This window comes from Panicum virgatum, chromosome 9N (assembly GCF_016808335.1).
Source record: "Panicum virgatum strain AP13 chromosome 9N, P.virgatum_v5, whole genome shotgun sequence".
NCBI lineage: Eukaryota > Viridiplantae > Streptophyta > Magnoliopsida > Poales > Poaceae > Panicum > Panicum virgatum.
In genome coordinates this window covers 63,114,191-63,141,169 of record NC_053153.1, presented here as the reverse complement: position 1 = coordinate 63,141,169, position 26,979 = coordinate 63,114,191, and the positions used below count along the sequence as shown (strand labels likewise).

Genomic DNA, 26,979 nt, shown 5'->3' with positions numbered 1-26,979 from the left:
TATAGAATAGATGATGGCTATACTTGGATAACCATTTAGAGAAGTTCTTGGAGGCTATTTTTTCCATCAAAATCTATATGCCTAACAATTAGAGGATGGATATAGATAACCTATTGCTCTCATGCCTTGTTTCTTTATTCAAAATGATTTTTGTGCACCACACAACTACAACTCTTTGCCCATTCATATTTGCTACCTCGATGGCTCTACTTCAACCTCTGTACAAAGATGGACGGTGCGTTCTTCAACAATAACGATGTCGCAATATCCTTATATAGTATTTCTTACATGTACAGTAACGAAGTTTTTTAGTTATTTTGTGATCATTGCAATTACTACATTCCTAACAGGTTATTACACACACGCGCGCGCACACACACTATTTAATGAAACAATCATCTACAATCCCATCATGTGGGAAATATAGAATGCATGAGAGACGCATAGTTGTTTATTTATTTTTGCAAAAATTAAAACAGATGCATATGGTCACATAAATGTAAGCATACTCATCTCTCTGGACGCACCCATGCACATTCTATCCCTCTTGCCACTTCCGGCGAAGTCACGGTAGACGTCTCACTCTTGATAGACAATTTGATTTATTTATTTGCGTCTTTGAATAAATGGCTTGCTTTTTATTTAATGGAGAAAATAAATAGATAGATAAAATAGAGCCCAGAAAATATGCATGCGACCAAAGATGTATTCACCAACTACTACTGCATATGAAATCTGTGTCTGTGTTAACACATGAACTGAAATGCACAGTACAGTAGTACATTCAGCTGTCAGCATCAGTTTCCCCACCATGCATACTAATCTGTACATATTACAACATTGTATGTATGTATATACTGTACAAAATTGAGAGGGGGTGACATGCACAGTAAAAAAAGAGATAGGCATGCATCAAGTTTTTTTTTGGAAAATAAAAATAGCTTGTGCCTTCTCGTTCTGCTTGCCAATGAAGACCCCCAAAACAGAGCACAATTTTGTCTTGTGAAACTTTCCTCGCGTTCGTGTATGGATCTGCATCCTGTCTGCATGTGTGCCTCTTCCCCTCTGCTAGAAGATCGAACTGTCCTACCATTACTAGCTCCTCAGGTGCTGCAATGCTGAATGGTCACCACTCCTCGATCACCGGCGACGAGTACCGGTAGAGGTCGTAGGGTGCCCAGAGGTAGTCCACGGAGCATGGCCGCCGGGTGTCGAGCCGGAGCCACGGCTTGCCCTTGCCGCTCCAGTGGAGGAGGCTGATCGGGCCCGGGTGGAGCCCCCGGCAGCGGCCCTCGACGTTGTCGCCGCCCAGCCCGTGCTGGTTCCACCGGTGGTCCACCGCCCGGATGTGGCCGGCGAAGACCAGCAGGAACGGCGGCAGCGAGCCGAGGTGGTAGATCCGGCGCCTCTTCTGCACGGCCATCCACTCCTCCACCCGCCGCGTGTACCCGCCGGCGCGCCACTTGACGACGTCCATCACCATGACCCCCGTGTTGAAGTAGCAGGGCCGGCGGCCGCGGAACGTGCCGTTGAGCGCCAGGTGCGACCAGAAGGCGTCGGTGAAGTAGTTGCTGAAGTTGGCGTGGCAGTACTCCGGCGCCGCCAGCACGTGCCCGGCGAGGTCCACGGAGGCCAGCGTCCGGATGTCGTCCACCACGATCACGTCGGAGTCGAGGTAGGTGACGCGGCGCACGTCGGCGGGCAGCGTGTCGGCGAGGTAGACGCGCGCGTAGTTGAGCGGCTGGTCCAGCTCCTGCCGCACCGACCGGGAGATGCGGTCGCGGACGCGCGACGGGTCGAAGCGGTAGACCCGGAGGTCGAGGGACGGGAAAGAGGCGCGCAGCGCGGCGGCGAGGCCGCCGTCGTCGACCTCGGCGGTGAGGAAGTGGAACACCATGCTCTCTGGGCACGCCGTGTGCTGCAGGATGGAGAGCACGGCGGCCATGGTGCCGCGGAGGTAGTTGGCGTCCAGCGTCATGGCGATGTCCACCCGGCCGCCGCCGTCCGCCGCGCACTCAGCGCCGTTCCAGAACGCGGGCGCCTCCCTGAACATCTGGGCGGACGAGGAGGACGGCTGCCGGATCATCATGGCGCCAACGCGAGCGCCGGTGACGGCATGGCCGGCACCAAGGATAATAACAATAAAGATGGCTACGACAACGCCGCAGTTGCAAGGCATTGTCTGTCGCCAGAGAGGGGGGACGCAAGGACCGAAAGGCGGCCGAGCGGGGCTGCCGGCGAAGCAGGCGGCAGCAATACCGACGGCGAAGGGGAGGTGGTGGCCGCCCTGGTCCTTGGAAATGCTGGGTGAAGGGTTTAGGAGGCAAGGGGGGCCACCATCGGAATGGCGGGGAAAGAAGGTGAAGGAGTTGAGGGCAGAGGGACACATAAAGGTCGCGTCAATGGAGGACGGTAGGCATTGGGGTGGAGGGCTAGGAGACAAGGTAGGAGAAGGGTGGAAGATGGTGGCTGTTGGCTAACGATTGCTTGGATGCTGCCTGCCTATACTTGGGTGATTCCCTTTTCCCAACATTGCTGGATGCCTATACTTGGATCGTTCCATTGCCAGAAAGGATGTACCAGGAGTTCAAAGTCCAAGATGCCATTCAGAAAAGAATCAAGGCTCTCCCAGATGCATTTACAAACAGGTGCTCACTAACCACTGTCCCTTCTTGTCTCTCATAGCTAATGATAAAATTAGCAAGTAGCAACAGACCGTTCTGAAACAAAGGGAAACAAGGAACCAAGCGAAACGAGTAAACTATGTTTATCTAAGTCTGTTACTGTCCAGTTGATACCACGGGGCACTGGCACGCAGTCACAAAATTGGTACAGCTCAAGCGAAAGGTAACACAAATTGTCCACATGAGAACTACACTTCTCCCGTGTACAGGATAACATTTCACTTAGTACAGATCATCTTCCGAATAGTGATAGTTGAAAGGCAGGAAACGACCTCAGATCAAGGGGATGCCCCCACCGGCATATTCAACCTCCTGTCACAGGAAAACGAGATGATCAGTTCAGGCAGACGATATATACTGATACATTACATGGCACTTGGCAAGCAAACATGTTATTGGACCTGTAGAACTGTTGGTTTGGAAGGTATTTAAATTGGAGGTACAGGGATTTGTGTAATGAATTGAATTTGGCTCACATTAAGAATGTTTAATCAGTGCAGTAAAATTGGCACATTTCATTAAGGCAAAGATGTATGTTGACATCTTTTATTGGCAGTGAACATTAATTTGTAGATCAACCAGATGAGGCGGTGTTCCATCTGATATCCCACAATTATTCATGACTGAAACCAGTATAAGTTTCAAAAACATGGGTCAACAGCAATCAGCTGAAAAGTAATATGTATGATGTATCATTAGTTAAAGAATGCAACCAACAATTCAAATTAATAAGGTGAAAAGTAGTTTGAAACAAGCTTCTAAAAGTAATGGCCCCTTAAACCAAAAACTGGAAGTCAAGAAATTAAGAGAGCATGGAACATACCCGAGCAGGTGCCAGTGAAGATACCCAATCTGATGGATTTGTTGGAAGAAGTCCCAACGTATTAAGCTGCAGAAGCAAATATATTAATTACGTGAAATGCATATAAATAAAAAAGGGCGTACCCAGTGCCGTAGGCTTCCCGCACTGCGCGGAGTCTGGGGAAGGGTTGTCTTGACAAGATTTTTTTTGTTTAACAAACCATGTTAGTGGAACTTACCTTCCATACACCCAAACCCATCGCAGCCAAATTAAGAGCAATGAAGAGCAACTTAGGAGCAATAGTGTCCACCCTAGGGTCCTTAAATGGTTCAAAAACTGCAAAGACAAGGAACAGATGTTTCATAAGAAAAGGCTCAATGTATGAGAAGGCAACTAAGGTAATCACAATTTTGATATGTGCTGGCTTGATTCTAAGTTTGATATGACCCAAAGAAACAATGGATGAATCCAAGCTAGAAAGAGAACCCGACGTAATATGTCCTGTTTCCAGGAGAATTCAAAAGCAGAGTGTAACAGAAGTATTGGTAAAATGGTTATATAGTTCTGGTTCCGATTACACTCATTTTTTTCCCAACTGCACTTGTCACTGGGAAAACAAATAACCAGATCAGAGACCAATTTTTGTAATCCATGGTGAATTTTTGTAATAGGCTTTGCCTACTATTTGACAAAGGTAGAATTCAAGTGAAGCCTAGGGGTATTTTGCCAATAGCAGCAATGTCATGAACTCATGGTTCATAATGTGAGCACTGGGAGACCTTATTACATTGCTCTGGAGACTCCAGAATAAATCTTTGTGCATCGACTATTCAGCTTTAAATCAGGTACAAGTACTCCTGGGATTGGACTGACATCCAACATCCAAATAGAGGAATCCAATTGAAATCCAACTAAAATAAGCATCCATCCAACTCAATTCTAATAATTAGTCTCCAACATCCAATCCAATCCAACCCAACTCTACTTAATCCAAATCCATCCATATAATCCAATATTCAAGCAAGCATGTGGGTTTGTCAAACTTCAGTCTTCATAGTTCATACGGTGTGACGGGCTTGTGATGGGTTGAGGCTGGCCCAACTGCTCAAAGGCCCAAAAAATGAATCGTTATCTTCTTCCTTGGTTTATCCATAGTTCACGGACGAACAGGCACAGCTCCATCCTCCATGGCGCAGCACATCGCAGGTGACTCTGGGGCCGGGGGGTGGGGGAGGGTTCGTCGCCGGCCAGGTATGGCGGCCGGGAGAGCTCCTCACGGCGGCAAGGGAGCGAGGCTCGGCGGCCGGGTGAGTTCCCCACGGCGGCAAGGAGAGCTCCGCGCGGTGGCCGTGATAGCTCCGCGCGGCGGCCGGGATAGCTCCGCGTGGCGGCCGGGAGCGAAGCACGGCGGCCGGGAAAGCTCCGCGCGGCGGCCGAGAGCGACGCGCGGCCACCGGGATAGCGACGCGCGGCGGCCAAGAGCGACGCGCGGCGGCCAAGAGCGACGCGCGGCGGCCGGGATAGCTCCATGCAGCGGTCGGGAGAGCTCCGCGCGGCACCCGGGAGCGACGCGCGATGGCCGCAAGAGCTCCGCACGGCGACGGGAGAGGGATGCACGGCGGCTCGATGAGCTCTGCGCGGCGGCGGAGGAGCGACGCGCGGGAGGCGCGATGGCGGGGGAGAGAGACATATGCGTACATGGTAGTCTGCTCAGTCCAATAGGATTTGGATTATTCTCTCTTCTCTATCCAATAGAATTCAATCCTAATTGATCTAAAGCAAATGGATATCCATATCCAAGTGGATCCAAATCCAGTTGAATCCAAGAGCAAAAGTCCAATTGGATTTGGATCTAATCCAATCCATTGCCAGGAGTAGGTACAAGGTAGCACCGACACTGCATTCTTTTATGGGGGCATATCATACATAAAAAACTAAATAATTTTCCACACAATCTGCCTATAGAAGACCAAAAAGTTTATTTGCAAATACATTACTAACATGAAAGCATTGAGTTCGATATAGTTAGCCATGCACATAATATGGCTGCCCTCTATCTTAATCCTTTCTACTGGGATGGGGGTTAAGAGTGACATCACACATGGTCAGATTTACTGCAGAAAACAGTTATATAGCAGCTCTACAATGCCCTGTATCTGGCATTCATCTTCTTGGTTGCCTTCATTGCAAATTTGCAAACGGTTCAGGATTAGGATTTTATAGTCCATAATACATACTGAAGAACTAGTAACTCCTATTTTAGGAATCATAAACGTGAGCACATCTTATTTATCCATTGAACAAGGATTATAAGAATAAGGCATTATCTTATTTTCCCAGACTAAGATCCACCTAATGTCACTTGCACATTCAGAATAATACAATGTGGGCACACATCAGGCAATCAACATTGACAAAAAAATTATTTCGAACAGACGCATCATGCTATCGAAAAATTGTAGATCAGAATGGAATTCAGAAGAAGCAACTAGACAGACAGAAACAAAAGTCACAGAATCACAAGGATACTAGGATAGGGTACTGAAGGACATCTGACCTCCTAGTCTCACTTCAACAGCTACTCTAAAGCTCTAATTGCAATTAACTGGGTAATGAACATGTACCAAGCTGCTGTCCTAAAGTAGAACGCAGAGAATTCGCATGGACAAAAGGCAAAGCAATACCTTTTCCGACGGATCGGAGGGCGCTGATGGGCTGCCACAGAGCGGAGAAGGTGATGCCGATGCTGAAGAGGTGGACGGTGCTCCCGGCCATCCACATCATGAAGCCCATCATCATGAGGTTCTTGAACGGCGCCTGCGCGACCTCCCACGCTTTCTGCTCGCACCAGGAGAGCACAAGCGGATCAGGATCCAGGCCCCGCAAAACCCTGCGCTACGCCTACCGTCCGAGCCGCCAGGTGGCGCCGAGCGCAGCCCGGATCTGCTGGGCGAACCACTCTAGGTCGAGGGAGGATCGATCGGGGCTTACCTGCGCCTTCCATGCGGTCTCGGAGTCCTTCCGCTGGCGCGCGCCGGCGGCGTCGTCCTGCGGGGCAGCGGAACCATGTGAATTCCGGCACCCTGTACCCAAGCGAGCGGGAAACCGGTGGGGGCAATAGGGGTGGCGGGGCTTACGGCGTCGGGCGCGGATCTGGTGAAGCCGGGGGGGTCCGGGACGGCGGGGGAGGCGGAGGAGGAGGCGTCGTGGAGCTCCACCGCCCAGCGGCGGGCGAGGCCCTTGCCCTTCTCCATCGCCGCTGCTCGGGGATCAACGACCTGCCCTGCCGCCGGCCCGCCGCTGCGGGCTTCGGTTTCGGCGTTGGTGCGAGGCTGGGATCGGGACGGGGGGCGCCGGCGACTGCTCTCCTCCCAAGTTGCAACCATGGTTCACCAAACCGGTGCGAACCGGTCCGGCCCGGTTTTGGTTTGGGCCGGTATCAAACCAGCCCAAATTCAAAATTCAAATTTGAATTCAAAAAAAAGAAAAAAATTTAAAAAAATTCTAAAAATACTTCAAGATGCGACGAATCTAATGGTGTCAAATTTTTCTCAAAAATTCGTTCATTTAGTATAGTTTGCGGGGATTCGAAGTTAAATAAAAAAAAGCGTGCCTATAAAAATATACAAATACAATGTAAAAGTAGTACAAAAGAGAATTGGAGGGTTCATTTAGACTAAAATATGTTATACAAATATTTATTTAATATACTTTGCGGGCATTTGAAATTAAACCTAAAAAAAATTGAATTTGGCCGGTTACTAGTCAAACCGACCAGTAAGACGGTTGGAACCGGTTGAACATGCGATTTTGAATTTGATCGGTTTCCACCGGTTTCCAATCAAATCGGTCCGGTAAACCGCTACCGGACCGCGCCGGTTTGACCGGACCGGTCGGTTTATTTAACCCTGGTGGCAACAGCCCAACTAGTGGGACGGTGTTTTTTCGGATAGGTCCTTAAGTGATCGCGTATTCGCCGGGAGCGTGTACGATTTGACGGTGTTCCGGATACGGTGTTTTTTCCGGATAGGCTACGGTTTGAGCGTAGCCTGCTCGCGAGCGTGTGGACTGTGCTGTGCTACTTTGTGGTGCTGGGCCTGTTTAGCTCGAGGCCCCACGGTTTGACTGTTTTGAGGCAATTGTCAACCGCGGAGCCAATAGGCCTGTTTACATGCCAAGTTCCCAAATTTTACCACCGTATCAGATATAACAAATTCAAAAAAGAATCAAATTCATCTGTCTCGTCTCGATGATCTTTTACTAAATCTGCATTAAGTTTCCATGATCTTATACCTGATCTGTGCTCCCTGCAACAAAATCAAACTGTTTGAACTAAACCGCAATATGCCAATATGTGAGACTTGTTTTACTTTTAAGTATGCACATCTAACTTTTGTTCTTGTTGGATTATGCTAGGCATATGGATTGTTCCTCAAAGGATGTAGCTTTGTTAACTGTAAAGAGATAATGGAATAGTTTTGCCCTTGAACTCGCACAATTAGTGAATGCGGTGTGGTGCATTAGGTTCTTTGTTGTTATGGGTGCGTGGGATGGTGTTTATTACTGTCTCCATCCAGTTTTGATTGATATATTTCCATATGGCACAATGACCAAGGGTATCAAGGGTGCTTATCAATTTCATAAATACAACAAAGACTTTTTGTTAGTCCTCCAATGTTTTAACTGGAAACTTCTCATTTTAGTGCTTTTTATTGTCACAACCCATGCCAATAGCAAATATAGCTATCATTTAAGTTTTGAAATATAGCTATCAAAAATGGATGGAGGGAGTAGTCCTGAGTAATAAATAAAGTTATCTTTTCACTGCCATTACAAATTATAGGTTTCCTTCCATGCATTTGCTCAAGAACACTCTATAAGGCCATGAATGAATTTTCCCTACCATTTCCAGTTTTCATCGGCAAGAGCATTCCCGGCCAAAGAGGGAAAACATGTGGCTCTGGGTCGTCTCCCTCCAAGGGCCTCGCCGCCTCGCTGCCCCAGCGCCCCCACCTCCCTACGAAGAATCCGGGGGATCACACCTGGCCCAATCACCCTTCCCCTTCCTAGCCGCGCTATCCAGCGCTCCACGCTCCTTCCCGCCTTTACCCCACACCGCCCCGCCTTATCCTCGCCACGACACTAACCGCCAAAGCCATCCACCTCACCTCACTCGCGCCGCCTGCCAAAGTTTACAGCTTGATTTACGGTACCTCCCTCGAGCTCTCCCCAGCAATGGAGGAGCTCCTGCTGCGCCACGCCGGCCTCCCGCGGCCTGTGGCGCCGCGCCGCCGGCTACGCGTCGTCGCGGTCGCGCTGCGGACCAGGCCCACCAGCCTCGCCGTCCCGGGCCTCCCGCCTGCGCCCGCGCCCGCGGCGCCGCCGTCGCCGCTGCCGGCGCCGGAGCCCGTGCTGCCGTCGCCGCCCGTGTCCGCGGACGCCGCGGCGGTGCTGCTCGCGGCTGGCGTGCCGCCCGCGGACCTCCGGCGCGCGGTGGGGATGTGCCCGGAGCTCCTGTCCGTGCCCGCGGAGACCATCGCCGCCGCGCTCCGGTTCCTGACGGAGGAGGCGGGCGTCCCGGAGGCCGACCTCCCGCGCGTGCTCCGCCGCCGGCCGCGCCTGCTCGTGTCCCCCGTCGCGGCGCGGCTCCGGCCGACGCTCTACTTCCTGCGCGCGCTTGGCGTGCCCGACCTGCACCGCCGCGCCGACCTGCTGTCCTTCTCCGTGGAGGAGAAGCTGCTGCCCCGGATCGAGTTCCTCGAGTCGCTGGGCCTGCCCTCCCGCGCCGCGCGCTCCATGGCGCGCCGCTTCCCGGCGCTCTTCTGCTACGGCGTGGAGGGGAACATGCGGCCCAAGGCGGAGTACCTCCTGGGCGACATGGGCCGCGACGCCGGCGAGCTGCTCGAGTTCCCGGAGTACTTCTCGTACGCGCTCGCCACGCGCATCGCGCCGCGCCACGAGGTTTGCGCGGCGCGCGGGGTGAGGCTGCCGCTGCCCGCCATGCTACGCCCCGGGGACGCCAAGTTCCGCGCCACGCTCGCCGGCTGCGTCGGGTCCACGCCGCCCCGGAGGCGGTCGCCGCTGTGGCACGCCACGTGGGTGGACGACGGCGACCATGGCGCCGGCGCGGCGGCGAAGGAGGCCGCGGCGGCGGTGTGACGGCCGGACGGCGGCGTCGATCGCGCGCGTCGCGTTGGTAGCGAGCGAGTGGTTCTCGGTGGTGTAACATGTGCATACGGATTGGCATTGGCCGCTTGTAAGTATGATACCATGAATCTAGTTGGTTCCATTGTTGCATTGCAACTAGATCAAGTGAACAAAGGCATTGGCTACTTGCCTAGAGGATAGTATATCAAAACTTTTAACAATTGGTTCCATTGTTGCATTGCAACTAGATCAAGTGAACAAAGGCATTAGCTAGAAGAAGGGTATCATGACGCTCGAGCTGAACATGTCCTTCGCCGACACCGCTCCATCCACATGGAACTCTAGTCTCGGGTGACGTGACGTACGTATCGCTAGCGAGACTATGGAGGGACGAGGGATCAAAAGGCATCGCGCATTCATCGCTGACTGATCTATCACTGATCATCATGAACAGTGCAACATAGTAGGAGTATTACATGTGAGATGTCAGTGATCAAAGTACGATCTCGCCCGAACCAGATCAAACAGCACATTAGTACATTACATTATGATGATGGGGATTGGGGAGGGAAAGTATAGAATTGGTAAACAGGATCAGTTATGGGCCATTGCATAGGTCAGGCCCAACCCGGTCCATAGTCCATTTGCATTGCTAAAAGGCATATGTGATCGCAAAGTCTATCCGGCGACGGGTCGCGCCAGCAACCCAACGCACGACCCTCGCAGCCCAGCAGGCCGACGTGAGCCCAGGCTCCCTTTTTGGGCCTGTTTTGACCGTTCCATGCCGCTTTCGCCTCCCGTCCCCAAAACGCCGCCTCCACCTGCACACCCCCAACGGCTGCCTCCTGCGACGGGGGGCAAGAGCAGCCGTGCGGGTCCTGGTCGCCGGCGAGGAGCGACAGCAGAGGACCGGCCGGCGAGGAGCGGCGGCAGAGGACCGGCGAGGAGCGGCGGCAGTGGATCGGGGTCGCTTGCTCCGCTGCGGATTCAATGTGAGTTGCAACCCCCATCCTCTCCCCCCTGCCATCTCACCCCTGCCCTGCCCTCCCCCGCCATGGTGCCGCAGCCGAGCTCGTGCAGGAGGCGTAGGAGGTAGAAGGGGCCCCCGCGCCGCGTGCTATTGCTCTACCCGTAGTTGGCTTTGCTGTCGAGGTAGAAGGGGGGCTCGCCCTGCCGCCCGCCATCGCCGCGGGTCCACCCGCACCCCCCTAGCTGTAAAGGTAGGTGGCAAAGTTTGCGGAGGATCCACGGCGTGTTGTAGAGGTAGAAGGGGCTCCATTTCGCTGCCGCGCATTGCTGCCTCCACCTGCACACCCCCTGCAGTACAGGTATGCAGTGAAGTTCCTGGACCCGCGGCGTGCTGTAGAGGTAGACGGGACTCCCTGCCGCCGCCACCATTTGCGTCGTCCACTCGAACCCCCTTGCAGCACAGGAACCCGTCGACGCCATGGCGTAAGCAGTGTTTCGGCACCGCGCCCATGCCTCTCTTTTTGCCGCTGGCTGCGGCGATGGGGGAATCTTGTATTTTTTTTAGTGTCAAGTTATGTGAATTTTTTGCACGCAAATAGCGCCTGGATTCATCTATTAAGAACTGAATAATGTTCTCCATTACGAATTTATGGAAACAGCAGCAAATCAGTTATTTTTCAGATTCCATTTTTTGTATGTTTCCTATGTCTGGTGCCCCCATAGAACCAAATTACATGACATGGGGAAATCTAGTGAGTCATTTTTCAGTGTCAAGTTGTGTGAAATTTTGCATGCAAATAGCGTCGATTTAGTGTCAAGTCAGACATCCCTGTATCGCCAAGTTACATACTCAATATATAGTATCACATTAGGGTCAATATACATTTTATATACTCTAACTCAAATTTTTGTGCCTGTTTTTTTAGCATGGCAAAGAAACGGAAACTTGAAACTGTGGGACATCCATCTCCACCGAGAAGAAATACAAGAGCAGCTTCTAAATCAGATTTGGGAGGTTGTGGTGATGGTGGGCCCTCACAAACACAGCGTGCTAGTGATGCTGCCCTCTCGCCGAAGAGAGTCACTAGAGCAAGCTGCAGGGATATCAAGGGAATGCCGGATCAAGATGTGGAAAACAAGAGGCGCAAGAAAAGCATCATCATGGGCGATGAAGTAAAGCAGAAATCAAAAGAAAAAGAGGCGATGGATGAATGCCACACAATCAAGAAGCAACCAGATAAGGTTCAACACACCCGCCTTCTCCTTTTGCATTTTTTTTATTCACACACCTCCCATTTCTTGAAGCACTTGTGTTTTTGCCACTGTTTTTTATTTTTTTTCTAGCGCTACATACTGATTTTTTTCTACACTTTTTTTTCATGTTCAAGGACTTGAGGAAAAAGGGATCAGCTAGGAGGTTGATACTTATTAACAACATACTAGAAGATCCTCAGAAAAAGGAGATCGAACGAGTCGGTTTTGGGGGGCTGCTTCTAGTTCAATGTTGGTCAGTCCCAGAGAAGCTATCTTCCTGGCTCATCAAGAGATTTGATGTCACAAGATCCGAATTGGTCATACCGTACAGGGGCAGAATAAAGGTTGATGACCACGCTGCCCATAGGATCCTGGGGCTCCCAATGGTTGGAGAGCACATCGATTATGCAAAGAACAGCTTTGCTGACACATATGAAGAATTTTACAAAGTTTTCAACCATGAAAATGACCAAAAAGCACCAACATTCACCGAAACTGAAAATTGGCTATTGGGTGAGGGAAAGAAGAGGAGTGACACCTTATGGCTGTGGTATTGCCTTGAGTTTGCCATCAGCTCATTCTTGTGCCCTACTTCAAACCCAAGTTTGTGTGTGCGGGCGTTCCATGCGATCGCAGATATAGAAAAGATCAACAAATACAATTGGTGCAGGCTTGTAGTTGAAAAATTGATTAGAGGCATCACGAAGTTCAATGAAGTAGGAAAGAAATCAGTGTCAGGCTGTCTTTTTCTCCTTACAGTACGGCGGATTATCCCCCATGTGTTTTTTTGATTCACACAATGCAAGTTATTTGTTTTTGCCCAACTATATAATCTGAGTTCCACACATTACCTACAGATTTTGTATTTGGATGCCCTCGACACCGGTGATATTGTAGATCAAACTGCAAAAGTAAAAGCTTCTGTTTGGACACGAAGCTTGGTTACCAGAATCACTACAATGGACAAGGTATCCAGCACTGAATTCGGGAAGTTACATGTGAGTCATTTGTCCCTTTTTTCTCTCAATTTTTCATGGAGTATCAATCTGCATGTTGTCTTAGTATCAACTTACTCATGGACATGTATCAACTTACATCACCACCTTAAGTCAAGTTGACTATATATGTCATATAATTTTTTTGCAGCTCAAAGCTAAGTACCAAATGAACTCCCCCAACATGCTCATACAACCAGAAAAGATTGATGAGTTTGTCAACTCCAACATGCCCGCTGAATCAGTCACCATGGTAATTTAGCTTTTTTTTCACACTCCCACCACATCATGTGCAATGTATCAATGTTAATATATATATATAAGATTGCAATATATCAATGCAGGATAGGAACACCTTCAAGCAAGCCATCAGCGAGTTCAGCTTGGCCATCAATGAAGCAGTGGTAAATCTTACCTTCAAACTGTCTCAAGGCGGCAAGCAGCCAACGATCAGCACAGGTGCACCAGCAAGAGCACAGAGCACACGTGCAGCTGCGGCAGAAAAACAGAGCAGCTCGGCAGCAACAAAAGACGAAGATGCTGAGTTCGAAGATAAAAGTGACACACCCTCCGGGGGGGTCTCGAGTACGCTGAGGAGTCTGAAGACGAGCCCATTGTTAATTGTGAGCGCAGATCCAAAAGAAAACAAGATGGGGGAAAGGGTCAGGAAAGTAGTAGTGAGGAATTGGAAGATTATGCTGATTCAGATTCTGGCAACGATCGGGGAGAAGATGGGGAGAAGATCGGGAAGACGAGCCTATTGTTAGTAGGTATGCAATCATCAACTTTTCATGGATAGCAACTTTTCAACGATTATGTATTCTTTTTCACCCATCTTATATTTTTTTCAAGCTAAATTTTGTTTCTTTTTTTTGCACAGGGATATAAATGAGGGATATCAACTTGCTTGCAACACCCAGTCGCTAGACATTGATATCACCGGCTTTACTGCAACACAAAGAGATGGTACACAAGAAGTTGACATCACCGGGCTGCAGAGTCAACAAAATGATGATGAAATACAAGGTATATCGAGTTTTAATCTACACTAGCAATTTCTTCAGTACAAGGAACAATTTACTTAGTTCTGAAGTGGCAAGTTATACATTTTTTACATGACTTTTTTTTTTCATTTTTGGTGTTTGAGATTTTCAGTTCAAAGCAAGGAGAAAGGTATCCCTCAAGGCAAAGAAGACAACAAACATAGTGATGACAAAGAAGAAGATAACAAAACACACCACTAGCAAATTGTGATGATGCTAAAGGCAAACAGCCAAGGAAAGATGACGACCAAGATGATGAAGGATATAGTGGGGCCAACAATCCCGAAGAGCAAGCTGCAAACAATATAGGGGGCGAAAGTGGGAATGCAAGTCAAAGGTTAACACCTCAAAATTCTAAAGGGACAGCAGATACAAAAGTCTCAGGCAAGTGCAGTGATGACCATCTGGAGCCTAGGGAAGAAAATACGCTGAGTATTAGAGAAGAGATGGAAGCATTAGGGCTACTTGATGATACAATATCAGGTCGTGCGACTGCAAAGTAAATGGTTTTTGAACCGATAGAGATTTTAGAAGTGGGTGCAATAGCGGAGGCGAAGAAAATGGTTGAGGATTGCATGCAGCCACTACCTATGCCGGACTCCGGATTAAATCTGCCACTCAAAGAAGAATCTGAGAAGTTCGAGGCTAAACAAATCAAAGATGCCATTGACAACCACCTTTCTCCTGAAACAAAAAAAGAATTGAGGACCAAGAGAACTGCTACAAGGATAGATTTTATGACTAGAAAGAAGTTGGCTGCTGAAAGTCCGAAGGCTGCATGCCACTTGCCTCCACTTGCACCCAAAAAGGATAATGGAAAGACAACTTCAGACAAAATGCAGCTCCCCCAAGAAGTAAAGGGTTCAAACGAACTCAAACAAAACAGCAAAAGCCCACAGGTACACATGGTCACATATTTTTTTTCAGCATCAACTTGTGCATAAATTGTGTCAACTTGTGCACCACTAGACTAGCAATTTTCACATCACTGGCTATCAACTTTCTAAACAGCAATTTTTTTTTCAACAGAGCAATGAAAATCAAAAAGATGAAGCATCTGCAGCATCATCAACAGTAGCAAGGATAAATGTTTACACCAGGAAGCCAAGGAAAATTTCAACTGAAATGGAAAAGCTAGTAGAAGCCTCGCTTCCAACAGACAAGGTTTTTGCTTGCCTCCTTTTCTTTTCTTTCTTTTTCTTTTTTCTCACTTCCAATATGTCAAGGCATGTTTGTAAATATTCCTTTTTCTCTAAAACGGCCAGGGTGAAGAGAGCAAAGGCCCGCTGGCAGCCAAAAAGTTAGATGAGAAAGCAAAGGTGCGAGCAGTTTTTTTAAGCACTACCCTGACATATGCAACTAGTAAATTGAGTACAAATGTTTTTGCCCAAACATTTTTCCTTCCTTTTTGTTTGGGCAGGGCATTTCCGGTGAGGGAGGAAGCAATCTTCCAATCATGCGCACTATTGAGGAGATCAAGGAATCTAAAGGATACAGAGATGCCCCAGACGCACCCAGTTTCTCACTTGGGTTTGATGATGTTACCCAGAAGAGCCCAATTAAATCAACTACTGACGACTTTATCACCTCCTCAATGTTTGACCAACTTTGTGATGATGCCATGAAGAACTCAGCGAAGCATCAAGATTACTCCACCATAAACACAAACCCCAGCATAAACACAAACCATTTGAGCCCGGAACAAGAAACCATATACAATGAAATTTGCAAGTGGAGGTCGCGGTCCGGTGCTGATACCAGGTATGTAGGTGAACAAATAAAGAAACTACACATGCACAATAAAACAGTACTAACAAGCTCTCCCTTTGTTTCGCAGTCCGGACGCATTCAAGTCAAATGAAATCACAGCTACTGCGAGTGAGCTAGCAAATAGCATGGCCATGGGCAGATCGCTAAACACAATTGCGCTCCAAGTTGGGACATTTGTATTGTCGAAAGATCCAGCACAAAGGCGGAAGAAAATAATGTCACCATGGGTTGGGGTAAATTACTTGCCCCCTCCCCTATCTAGTTATTGTATGATCTATTTTTATCAGTTGGGTCTAATAATGTGTCTTTTTTTAACGGCAAAACAAACAGTTGAAGATGATGACGCCAACAGAAGCGTATTGCAGGATGGTTGAGAAAGCATTTGATTTCCTCAATACAGAATATGATCTGGTATGCTCCTGAAAATATTCTTTACCCCCTTTTTTTCATGTCTAGTTACTTACATTTTAGCACACAAGTTACATCACCTACTAGCAACTTACATATGAATTAATTATCAAGTTGTTCACCTGGAACCCAGATCTTGTTCCCAATCCATGAAGCAAATGAAAACGAACCGAATGCAGCGAGGCACTGGTTTACAGTTGTATTAAACCTGGCAGATAAAGAGTTCCAAGTCATTGATTCTCTAAGGACCTCTGGCACCCAGTCACTAGATCTGAAAGCACACATGGTTTGCGCGAAGATCATAACACTATGGAAGAAGTACACGGCAAAGCACAATGGGTGCACAGTCCCCAATATTTTTAGCTATGAACTTCGATTTATCTCGGGCTACCGGCAATTTGGAATGTAAGCACATAACACTACGCCCCTCTTGTATCTTGTCCTTTTCTATCATATAGTTATTTTTTTATCTAATATTTTAATGATGTACACACTTTTTATTTTTTGTCCACCGCAGCCATGACTACAGATTGTTCACCCTCAAGACGATTGAGTTTTGGGATGGAAGCAGGCTGCCCAAGTTTATTGGATCTAGTGAGGTAAATTTGCGGAAACAAGTTCTTCACCAGTGGATCACTAGTCCAACAAACCAAGCTCATTGGAAGAGCACTCTCTGTCAAGGAAGCGAGACAAAGTAAGTCACTACTCAAAGTTTAGCAAAGCATTCTTTTTTATCTTCTTTCCTCCCTATCATGTACTCCTCCCCTGGTGAAGTAACTTGTTGTTTATTTCGTCTATCCAAACAATAGGGGGGAAGGGGCTGGTTGTAGCACATCAATGGGGAAAACGACATAGAGGAAGCATCGGAAGGGGGGCAAGAAATGCAAAAATGGCGCATGGACGGCGTTTTTTTCCTCTCTTTTTTTTCAAGGATGACGTGTAACAAAAGGCATTACTATTGTGTTTCATGTCAGTCACTTTTTTTAATGCGTCTTTAGCTAAAGAAATTGTATGATGTGTGCCCTTTGCCAGAACTACAATGTTACAATGTTACACCCATTAAGTTCAAACCTCAAGAGTTGTGCATGCAGAGAAGTTCCTTTTTTGGCACATATTGACACATCATCAAAACATAAGTCAGTTGACACACCAACCGAGGGACACACCAATCAAGCTGAATAAGTCGGTTGACACACCAATACGACCAGAAGATCAAACGTGTGCATTATATTTTATAGACCAATAAATTTTTTATACACCAATAAGCTGATAAACCAATGGATATTTTGATGTCACACACCAGTAGTCACAAGTTGACACACCAATATGACACAGTTTGACACACCAACAGACACAAGTTGACACAAAGAATTGGTGTTTCTCTCAAAACCACACACTCAGATAGAGCCATCTAAAATGTTTGCAGCACCAATGTCTTTTTGTTCTACAATTCCGTCGTAAGCTTCTTTGCAGGCTTGGATGGGCAATTTGCTGTATTATGCTCAGTACAACCACAATAGCCACATGGAATTTTTTTGGCGGTTGCAGTCCCAACAGATTCTTTATTCTCTTCGATCTTGTGCGCCCTTGCCTTTTTGTAATAACTGGATCCTTAACCCCCAAATCAGCACCTGATGTAAAATAGAAAGTACAGTCAAAATGAAAAGCTCTCATATCGCTCCAAACTACCGTCAATTTGCCTTTTTGTTTCTAACTTTTTTAGTATACTTGTTTGAAGAGTTGGAGTCGTATCAGCGCCTGAAGCATTGCTTGCCTTTTTCTTCGAGATCTTACCGCCACGCCGGCCTCCACCAACCACGCTTCCAGCCTGCGCAACATTGGACTGCACTTGTGAAGCAGAACTCGCCACCCCTCCATTTTTGCGTGCATTAAGTTCAGTTTGCATTGCAGCGACATGTTTCAAAACTATGTTGTGACTTTCATCCTCAACCATGAAAGGTCTTACAAACTGGGCAAAGTTGGAGCAAATTGTATGGTAACGGACAGCATGCCTCCCCAGGTTTGAAATTTGCGTGGCCTGCAGCGGCTCACCAGCAACTTCCACATTGTCACCATCATTCACCTTTTCAGCAGACCACCTAGGCAAAGTGTAATGACATGGCACCTCACGGACAGCAAGTGCATCAAACACCTTTAGTATATGGCAGCAAAGAACCCTGTCCCTCTGAAACTTGCAACAATCACAGCTATACAAACCATCAACACTGTTTGCCGAAACCCTGAATGTTCTCTTCCCATATAAGAGATCGGGACAGCGCCCATATGGAACAACATCAAGTAAGCTATCACCTTCAACTCGAACAATATAGTAGCTAGAACTCAGCTGTAGCTCATCCTGGAAAATATTGAACAACTTCCTTGTGTACATTTGCTTCATTTGTCTTTCCATGGGGTGGCCAGTCAAGTAGTGCGGAACCTTGACAGTTGTATTAGCCTCATGCATTGTTTGTTTGCCGAATATTCTATCATGTATTTTCTTGTACTGGTGAACAAAGTTTAGTATTGAATTCATTGGGTTCACATATCGCTTCAGGACAGCATTGAATCCTTCACTCCGTGCTGTTGTTTGTAGAAAGGGGAAGAAGTTGTTCATGAAGTAAGCCGGAACCCAGCAATTTCTCATTTCATACAAATGCTTGAACCTTTCATCATCATTGATCTCATGTTTATCCAGCATAGCTTGCCATTTGAATTCAAACTCTACAATTGAGAAGCTATTGTCAACACAATCATTGAAATCATCAGCCAAGCCTGGTTTACCATCTAAGAAAGCCCCCAATCTTTTCCTAGCATTCTCCACGATGTGCCACCTACAGTTCCTATGGACTGAAGTGGTAAAAACTTGAGCAATCGTAGCCTCCATCGCCAAATCTTGATCAGTGATAATATTAATAGGATCTCTGTCACCCATAGCCTTCTTGAACTCAGTAAACAACCACACAAAAGCTTCTGTTTTTTCATTCCTCGTGAAGCCACAACCAAGCTGAATAGTTATTCCATTTCTGTCAATACCTGTCAAATTGATACAAGGGGAAAAATACATAAATTGATACCTGTAAATATTAAGTTGCTACACAAGCAAAACACAACTTGCCACATAATAAAGCACATAAATTGATACAACAGAAAAAAAGGACATGTGCAAAACACCAATGAGATGTTTTTACCTATGAAAGGAACACACGGCATATTATACATGTTGGTCAAGTAAGTTGTGTCAAAAGATATACAATCACCATAGAGCTCATATGACTTCCTTGCTGCACCATCAACCCAAAATAGATTCTCAACCCTATCAAATTCATCAAGGGTATAACTGTAAATGAAATCAGGATCCTCTTTCTTCAGTTCCTCAAAGTGATCAAGGGTTGCTTTCATGTCCTTTCCTCGATACTCAGCACGGTACTCCACTCTCAAATTTTTTGCATCACCTTCCGTGTATGGACAGTCTTCAATACCACCATACAACTTAACCATTATCTGGTAAGCGCGCGTAGTTGTTATGCAGCACCTATGAAGAAACTTTATGAACTCCTTCTCTTCAGCGGGTATCTCTCTATGAGACTTCATGTACTTTGTAAGAGAGAACTTCTTCACATACTCATGATTGTGCTCCCGCTCAAAGTGAACGACCTCCCATTGAGATGGGGCTGTTTTTCTCACAATCATGCGTGCAGGACAGCGAGTCCTATCAACATAATCTCTGCGCCTTTGCCTCACTATCTTCTTCTTAGTTATCGGTCCTTCCTCATCAAGTTTTTGCTTCTTATTGACACCAGCTTTTTGGCATACAAAAATAACTTTCCTCTTGTCATTGTCCTTTTTGGATTTACAGGAGGTGTCAATTCTGATGGAAAAACCAGCGTGTCTAGCATACCTATTATAGTAAACCCTAGCATCTTGCGGGGTGCTAAATGTCATGCCAACATAGGGCTCTTGCGGTGTTGATAGAACCTCAATACCATCCTCTACATCACCCCCATCTGTAGCAGTTTGAGTTGTTGGCACTGTGAGACCATCAGATTCTACAGGCATTGATGAACTTGCTAGAGTAGGGACAGGAGGTATGGCAACAGGATCATCTTGAGACATAGCAATAGGATCATCTTGCGACACATTGATCAAATAAACAGTAACAGAATCATCCGCGAAACTAACATCTGCTGGTTCAATATTTCGGTGTTTTTCGGCAATATTTTGCTGTCATCACCATCACCGTCGCTCTAAAATAAATATTTGTTCCATCTCGATCTCCCTCTGCCACCACAGCCTGCCGAGGTTGAGCACCACCGGCTGTTGGCTGTCCGATTGCTGACTCCTCCGCCTGCCTGCCAAATTCAAGATTTCCCAGAGTATTACTGCGACGTGCCGCAGCCTCACCACTGGTCGCCACCCTCGATTCATCGCTGAGAAGCTCCGCTATCACAGACCTGAACCATGGCCGTTTTGTTGCAACATGGGAGAACACCTTCACGTATTTTTCCCTTGCTCTCTCTCTCTCTCTTGCTAAATCGTGGAACCAGCTAGCCAGACCATCTCGTTGATTTCTTTCGTGATTAACTTAAATTCAAACCGAGTCCAAGTCTGGCTGTACACATCACGTGCGGCCTCTTTCACTTGCCCTATAGGAACAAAAAAAAGGAGAAGGCTAGCCTCCTTGCGATCTCCCCCTGCACCGCCGGCCCTAGGCTTCGACGCACGCCCCTGCTACCTGTCTCGCCTAGCACCCCGACGCCCGGAAGCCAGCGCCGTCGCCCCTGCTCGTTCCTCTCGTCGCCAGTGCCTCCCTTGCAGCATGCTCTCCCGCACGCGCCTCTCCCTGCGACGCCACCAGGGAGCCGTGCGCCCAGGTTTCTCCGCGCAGAAGCTGTTGCTGGCGCCCTTGCTGCTCCCCACGATGCTGCAGAACGCCGTCAGCTGCCGTCCGGATTCCGGCCATCCCGAGGACCCCCGCCGCCGGTGAACCCTCAAAACGAGCTCCTCTCCTCTTCCTCTTTCTTTTCCCCATCTCACCATGATCTCTCGTGCTCTTAAACTCCAGCAAAGGTAAACCCCGGGAGCACCCAGGAGCATCGTCCGCCATGGCCATGAGCCATGTGCTTTTTGCAGTAAGCCCTTCGAGGTATCCAATTTTGTTTTAGTTAATTATTGTGTCTTATCCTTTCCACTTATAACCCTAGGCATATATTCAATACCTATACCCACCAGTCCAAATTTATATTTTATCTATGATCAATTCGTGTGCACTATTTATAGTGTCAAATGAATCTTTCCAACAAGCCCTTACCATGTATCTATGTTTTATCACGTTCAAGTTCCTGCAGCACTGTTTAGCCCTTTTATTTACCATTTTAGTTCCTTTTATCTCCGTTTTAAGCTTTTGTTGCGTTCTCGCGATCGTAGCTTCGAGCCACATCCTTTAGTGCATCTTTTAATGCTTTTGTTCTGTTTAGTGCTCTTTTCTTAGTTGTGCTTGTTTTTCTTATTTCTTGTATGTTTGTCCTGATGCTTGTCGCGAGTAGAAGGAACGTAGTTTGAGAACTGAAAGATGAAGAGATGCAAGAGCAAGAGTTGAAGGCTCCGAGCAGTTGTTATCTGGATTTAAGGCAAATATATTCCTTGATCATGTTTTGTCCTAATAATATTTACTTTAAGCTTGCATGCATTAATTTTGATGGGTACCTATTATCCTTATTGTTTATCCATGTCCTTGAATAGCTGGGTTTTTTTATTAAAATCTTTTGGGTAGTTTGCTTAACTGCTCAACAATGGTTATGGGTGGTTTACAATAATAATGCTACTTGAGATTTGAGACTTCAACGGATATAACTTTTGGAACAATATTGTGAATTCTTGAACTTGATTTAAAATCAACCATGGAGCGACCACCCGGGAAAACAGCTAGCGCAACCACAAGGACTTCATGGCTCTGGTCTTGGTTGATTAATTAGATTTCTCTAGCTTGTTAGTAGCTTATCGAAAGGCGCAAGGGGGGTGCCTGGGTTCAAGAGTGGTACGCTGCCTGCCAAGGGTGTACGCATTTGTTTGGTTTTTGTCACGCCTTGGGGGAGGTACACTCGCCCAGCTGCTGAAACCTCAATGTGCTACTACTTGTTAGGTAGTTTTTGTAAAGGCCTCGTAGCGTCTCTATGCAATCACACCTAAGGAAGTGTGGTATTGTGCCTAGCTAGCACAGCATGGTTGGGTCCAAAGTTCTTTTGAACTTTTACGCGACTTGTGGTGAAAGTGTGCAACCTCTGCAGAGTGAAAATTGATATATCAGCCGTGCTCACGGTCAAGAGCGGCTCGGGCCCTCACATGTCTACTTAATTGAAATCATTGTGTTAATTCAGTTGTAAATTGTTCCAAGATTCATTTGGTTATCAATATCTTTTTCATAAATGTGGGATGGTTTCACACATGCTAGTAAATAGGTTCTTAATACTCAATTGTTATTAAAATGCTTACCGCTTATTCAGCCAGTCTTATTTCTTGATTTAGCCTTGCATGTCACTTATTTTCAAATATACTTGCTGAGTACGATATGTGCTCACCCTTGCTATAACCACACTGCTCAGAGAAGAGAAAGTTGCTTGAAGTATATTGAAGATGTTGCTGAGTTCTAGGCGTACGCAACCCCCGGTCGATTGCCTGTGAAGTATGGAGCTGTCGTTTCCAGTTGAAGCTGTGTATCTCTAATAGACTTTTGTAACGAACATGGCACCATTTATGAGTGATTTTGGTGATCGTATGACAACGCAATCAATGTGACTAATAGTTTTATTAACTAAACATTTCTAGATCCTAGGGATGAAGTAAAAAGGCCATGCAAAGCAATACACGAAGAAAGAACTCAAAGAAACATTGAATTGGATGAGTTCTGCAGAAAACAGGAGCACCGGAAGAACCGATGCATGCAGCATTGGTGCATCCGATGGTTGTCGGAAGTTCCGATGCCCTGGCATCGGTGCAAATCTGAGCACCAAATAGAGATCAAGCGAAGACCAAGTCAAGATAGCCAAGTCACCGGTTGAACCGACGACGTCAAGCTAGGCATCGGTGCATTGGATGTACTATGTTTCAGAGACGATGTCAAGCACGCAGGAGCCAAGTCTTCAGCACTGGTTGAACCGGTGGTCCATCGGAGCAGAGCACCGGTGTAATGACGTCAATAGAAGAGAGAAGTCCAACGACTAGTCCAGTTGCTGTTGTGACCGGTTGAACCGACGGCCATAGCATCGGTTCATCCGATGGTCTTTGGAGTAGCTGCAACTGTGTCAGCAAGACAACGGCCTACTTCAGTTGCTGTGAGTGACCGGAAGTTCCGACGCCTCTTCACCGGAAGTTCCGATGCCTACGCAGAATTCTGCCAATGGCTAGTTCGACTTGGAGGCCTATATATATGTGCTCCCCCAGCCATTTGAAGATTGCTGGAGTCCCAAGACATCTCATACACACCCAAGAACACCTCCAAGCCATACAAGAGCTCATTGATCATATCCTTAGGTTTTAGCACTAGCTTTGTAAAATGTGAGTGCTAGATTAGCTCTTGAGTGAGTGATCAAGCAAGGTTAGATCCTTGTGCTGTGGTTCTAGAGTGAACCAAGAGTGTATCTCGGTGCGCCGGCCTCCTTGGAGTCTTGGTGGCTCGCCGGCAAGTCAACAACCCTCCGGCTTGGTGTGGAGCGGCGTTGACGACATTGTGCGGGGGACGGAGACCCCTCCTTCATGGGAAATCTCCCTTAGTGAAGATCGGGATTAAGGTGACCGTGATTGTGTTCACGAAAGAGACTTGATTGCCGGGAAGCGATACTCTTCGTGATTGCTTCAACAACGTGGACGTAGGAGCGCCTTTGTGGCAATCCGAACAACGGGATAAATCCTCGTGTCGAGAGTTCGCTTCCTCTCATCCCTCTCTTTAAGCTTCCGCATTTCATATTGCAACTTGTGTGCCTTTACTTTCTTAGTGTAGTATCTTGCTAGGATTGGCTATAGGTTGTGAAACTCTTTTGGGATGAGGGGTTTACACTACGGTGAACCGTAGTTGCATATCTATATAGCTTGATTTAGTTTAAGTTTTGTGCAAACTAGTTGGAGCCATAGGTTAAGGTTTTAATAAGCCTAATTCACCCCCTCCCCCTCTTAGGCTAGAGCACCCGATCGCTTTCAACTTTTTAATCTTGTAAGTCTCTTTTACGTGACATTGTTGCTCGTTTTACCATTATGACATCACTATATGTATGAAACTTGATCCTGGCATACATATAGTTATACATTCGGTTTTCTTTTAAAAACCGGGTGTGACAGGCTGAGGGTCACTTTAGTCTTTTTCCTTCTTTATTTTCCAAAAAAATTGAAAAATAAATCTCTGATACATATATCCCGCAGCCCCCGAGTCTTGAATTCAAATCTCTCCATTTAGATTTAAGAATCAAAGTAAACTCGTGGCAAAATAAGTAATAGAAACTTCCCTGAAAAGGAAAGAAACCGTTGATCTCCCAAATATTCACAAAATTGCCACCAGAGACCATATAAATCCGTCTGGTAACTTGTGAGGGTTTTATCCTCTGAACTCCTGGCCGCCGTCAAATTCAGATCCACACTTGCCCATTCCTGGTGTCATTCATAGCCCCTCTCGTAACCCCCGAGACTAAGCTCGTGACGTTGAGATGGCTCCCAAGAAGGATAAATCCAAGATTGAAGAAGAAGCAGTTGTCAATATGTCAACAGGTTGGCGCAAAAGCAAAATATCTGAAACAGTGGTGCAAGAACTGGAAAATTTGGGTCTTCTCCAGACTCAGAGTGTGATCCAGTGGTGTGCAGGGGAAGGAGAAGATTACCCCATGGAAGGTACACTCGAAACTGTTGTGTTCCGTGATTTCGTGGAACATGGTCTTTCACTTCCCGTATTGGAATTTTTCTATGCTCTTCTGTAGTTTTGGGGAATTCTACTGCATCATCTGACTCCTCAATCCATTTTGTATCTTTCTATTTTTAATCATTTCTGCGAAGCATTCCTTGGCATTCTTCCCCACTTTCACCTTTTCCAACACCTTTTCACTCTTATTCCCGTTCCGAACTCCGCCAAATCCGCCGTTGTCGGGGGTTGTGAATTAGTACTCCGTCCTGAGACCCGAGACGAGTACTTGGCTTATGATCCAGCAGGTAAGGGAGTCGAGTGGAAAAAATTCTGGTTTCATATCGGAAACTTTGAATCTCCACTGCCAAAAAGAATTCCTGGTGCCCCCTAAGGCCAAGAAAACTGGTCGAGTAATGGACCTGGTTGCCAACAAGTCGAGTGCCTCCATAGAGTCATTGCACAAGTGAAAAATAAGGGAGTTACCGGAGATCACGTAGTTTTCTTTTTTGTAAGCCGTCGGATCCAACCTCTTTAGCATCGACAACATCCATCCTTCAGATATGAAGGGATAGAAGATGCTACCAGAATGTCACCAGAACTAATGGCGGAATCTGAACTAATCAGAAGATGTTGTAAAGTACTCGACAATTTTGACAAATCCTTGAAGCTTCCAATACTTTTCTGGGCCAAGAATCCTCCCAAAAATGCATGGGTAAGTGTTGAAAAAACACCGCCGAGTACTTGTAATTAAAGTTTTTATCTTCTGATAAACCCTTGCTTCTTTTGCAGAAAAATTATAAGACATGGCATTGTATGCCTCCAACTCCAGTAGAAGGTGTTTCTGATGATAGCAAGAAGCAAAAGACCGCTCCAGGAGCTTTGCTGCGGAGGAAGATACCTCATGTTGATGCTGGCCAGTAAGAATTCTGATATTCTTTAATTTATCCTGTTTGCCTCAACTTTCTTATTTAAAATTTTGCTTGGTTAGGATCCAATATCTTCCAGCACAAGAGAAGGACCAAATCCATGACTTCCGTAACTGGGTGGGGAGTAGTCTAGAAACAAGTACTTGATCCACCCCTGATTTTCCAATAATTGGGTTGATCGAGAATTCAACTACTCTCTGCCCGAGTGTGAACATGCCTGAAGCATCAAAGGAGCCGTCTCTTGAGGTACCCGCATTGATTCTTCTGCTGCTGGTGAAGGTACTTCAAACGCTGCTGGGTGTGGAAGTGACATGGCTGAAGGGTCGAAAAATCCAACTGTTCGACTAGTACCCTATCAGTCGATGCCACAATCTACCCAGGAAGAATTGGGAAAGAAACTATTTGATGATCCGTTGTTGTCCATAAACAATGTAAAGAAGCTTGCTGACTATATGCAATGGAGCTTCAAATATACCAAGGTGAGTCTTCTGCTGCTACTTGTATTCTTCAAGTAGTTAGTGATGTCTGACCAGTCTTGCCTTGTATGTTACAAGATATTGCCAATCGGTCTTTTTTGAAGTCTCAAGCTTTGTATAAGACTGTTGACAATTGGAAAACCTTAGAACAGCAGAATGTCCTGATTGCCAAAGGACTAGATGAATCCCTTGCTGCTCGGAACAAGCTGTATGAAGCAAACCAAAAGCATCATCTAGAACTTTGTGATATGAAGCGGCAGATCAAGGGCCTCGAAGAAGAAAGATCAAAACTCCAGGAAGAGAATTCAAAGCTTCAAGAACAATTGCAGATTGCTCAAGCTTGTGAGTATTCAATCTTTTGTCTTGATATTGCTTTGCCAATAATATTTTACTGAAATATCCTTCCATCAGGTTCTCCGATTGACCATACTCGACTGGTAGCAGCAGCTCGGGTCATTGTGGATATGGTTGATTCTGAAGAGGGATCGTCAAATAGCAAGTCCTTGGTAGAGCATTTAGAAGAGGCTCCCAAGAGGATCTTTGATGTCATGACGGCTACCTCCAAGAATTATCTGACCCACTTGATAGGAGTTGTCAAATCTTACTTGTCTTAGTTCAATTTAG

At 46.8% G+C, this 26,979-nt stretch overlaps 5 protein-coding genes across 5 annotated transcripts; 2 read left to right on the top strand and 3 right to left on the bottom strand.

Moving 5' to 3' along the window:
• Positions 1-1,126: 1,126 nt before the first annotated feature.
• On the bottom strand, positions 1,127-2,585 carry LOC120690422 (probable galacturonosyltransferase-like 4). The gene has a single exon (XM_039973061.1). It carries the CDS (start codon positions 2,387-2,389, stop codon positions 1,127-1,129), a length of 1,263 nt encoding a protein of 420 aa, XP_039828995.1. The 5' UTR covers positions 2,390-2,585.
• Positions 2,586-2,611: 26 nt separating this feature from the next.
• On the bottom strand, positions 2,612-6,883 carry LOC120690424 (ER membrane protein complex subunit 4-like). Its single transcript, XM_039973063.1, has 6 exons — positions 6,624-6,883; positions 6,478-6,534; positions 6,171-6,324; positions 3,725-3,822; positions 3,508-3,573; positions 2,612-2,996 (listed from the first exon to the last, which is right to left on the bottom strand). The coding sequence occupies exons 1-6, from the start codon at positions 6,870-6,872 to the stop codon at positions 2,958-2,960; spliced, it is 663 nt and encodes a 220-aa protein (XP_039828997.1). The 5' UTR covers positions 6,873-6,883; the 3' UTR covers positions 2,612-2,957.
• Positions 6,884-8,570: 1,687 nt separating this feature from the next.
• LOC120690423 (transcription termination factor MTEF1, chloroplastic-like) lies at positions 8,571-9,836 on the top strand. The gene has a single exon (XM_039973062.1). It carries the CDS (start codon positions 8,722-8,724, stop codon positions 9,643-9,645), a length of 924 nt encoding a protein of 307 aa, XP_039828996.1. The 5' UTR covers positions 8,571-8,721; the 3' UTR covers positions 9,646-9,836.
• Positions 9,837-10,000: 164 nt separating this feature from the next.
• LOC120690421 lies at positions 10,001-17,158 on the top strand. Its single transcript, XM_039973060.1, has 16 exons — positions 10,001-10,131; positions 11,529-11,844; positions 11,991-12,614; positions 12,714-12,854; positions 13,003-13,104; positions 13,196-13,621; positions 13,732-13,877; positions 14,007-14,793; positions 14,924-15,058; positions 15,160-15,213; positions 15,315-15,655; positions 15,732-15,897; positions 15,995-16,075; positions 16,206-16,477; positions 16,590-16,766; positions 16,882-17,158. Exons 8-16 carry the CDS (start codon positions 14,398-14,400, stop codon positions 16,925-16,927), a joined length of 1,668 nt encoding a protein of 555 aa, XP_039828994.1. The 5' UTR covers positions 10,001-10,131; positions 11,529-11,844; positions 11,991-12,614; positions 12,714-12,854; positions 13,003-13,104; positions 13,196-13,621; positions 13,732-13,877; positions 14,007-14,397; the 3' UTR covers positions 16,928-17,158.
• A 311-nt stretch (positions 17,159-17,469) lies between these two features.
• Positions 17,470-20,185, bottom strand: LOC120689243 (protein FAR1-RELATED SEQUENCE 5-like). The gene is made up of 4 exons (XM_039971555.1): positions 19,330-20,185; positions 17,867-19,105; positions 17,664-17,703; positions 17,470-17,563 (listed from the first exon to the last, which is right to left on the bottom strand). Exons 1-4 carry the CDS (start codon positions 20,183-20,185, stop codon positions 17,470-17,472), a joined length of 2,229 nt encoding a protein of 742 aa, XP_039827489.1.
• Between the last annotated feature and the right edge of the window lie 6,794 nt (positions 20,186-26,979).

Coding starts and splice junctions, on each gene's coding strand:
- LOC120690423 (XM_039973062.1), top strand. CDS start 8,722: ATGGAGGAGCTCCTGCTGCGCCACGCCGGCCTCCCGCGGCCTGTGGCG.
- LOC120689243 (XM_039971555.1), bottom strand. CDS start 20,185: ATGTCTCAAGATGATCCTGTTGCCATACCTCCTGTCCCTACTCTAGCA. Junction 17,704..17,866: donor TGGTGGAGGCCGGCGTGGCG/GTAAGATCTCGA, acceptor ATTTTACATCAG/GTGCTGATTTGGGGGTTAAG. Junction 17,564..17,663: donor GATCCAGTTATTACAAAAAG/GCAAGGGCGCAC, acceptor AGCATAATACAG/CAAATTGCCCATCCAAGCCT.
- LOC120690424 (XM_039973063.1), bottom strand. CDS start 6,872: ATGGTTGCAACTTGGGAGGAGAGCAGTCGCCGGCGCCCCCCGTCCCGA. Junction 3,823..6,170: donor CCTCCGATCCGTCGGAAAAG/GTATTGCTTTGC, acceptor TTGTCTTTGCAG/TTTTTGAACCATTTAAGGAC. Junction 2,997..3,507: donor CTTCACTGGCACCTGCTCGG/GTATGTTCCATG, acceptor TTCCTGTGACAG/GAGGTTGAATATGCCGGTGG.
- LOC120690421 (XM_039973060.1), top strand. CDS start 14,398: ATGGTTTTTGAACCGATAGAGATTTTAGAAGTGGGTGCAATAGCGGAG. Junction 15,214..15,314: donor AGTTAGATGAGAAAGCAAAG/GTGCGAGCAGTT, acceptor TTGTTTGGGCAG/GGCATTTCCGGTGAGGGAGG. Junction 15,898..15,994: donor TAATGTCACCATGGGTTGGG/GTAAATTACTTG, acceptor CAAAACAAACAG/TTGAAGATGATGACGCCAAC.
- LOC120690422 (XM_039973061.1), bottom strand. CDS start 2,389: ATGTGTCCCTCTGCCCTCAACTCCTTCACCTTCTTTCCCCGCCATTCC.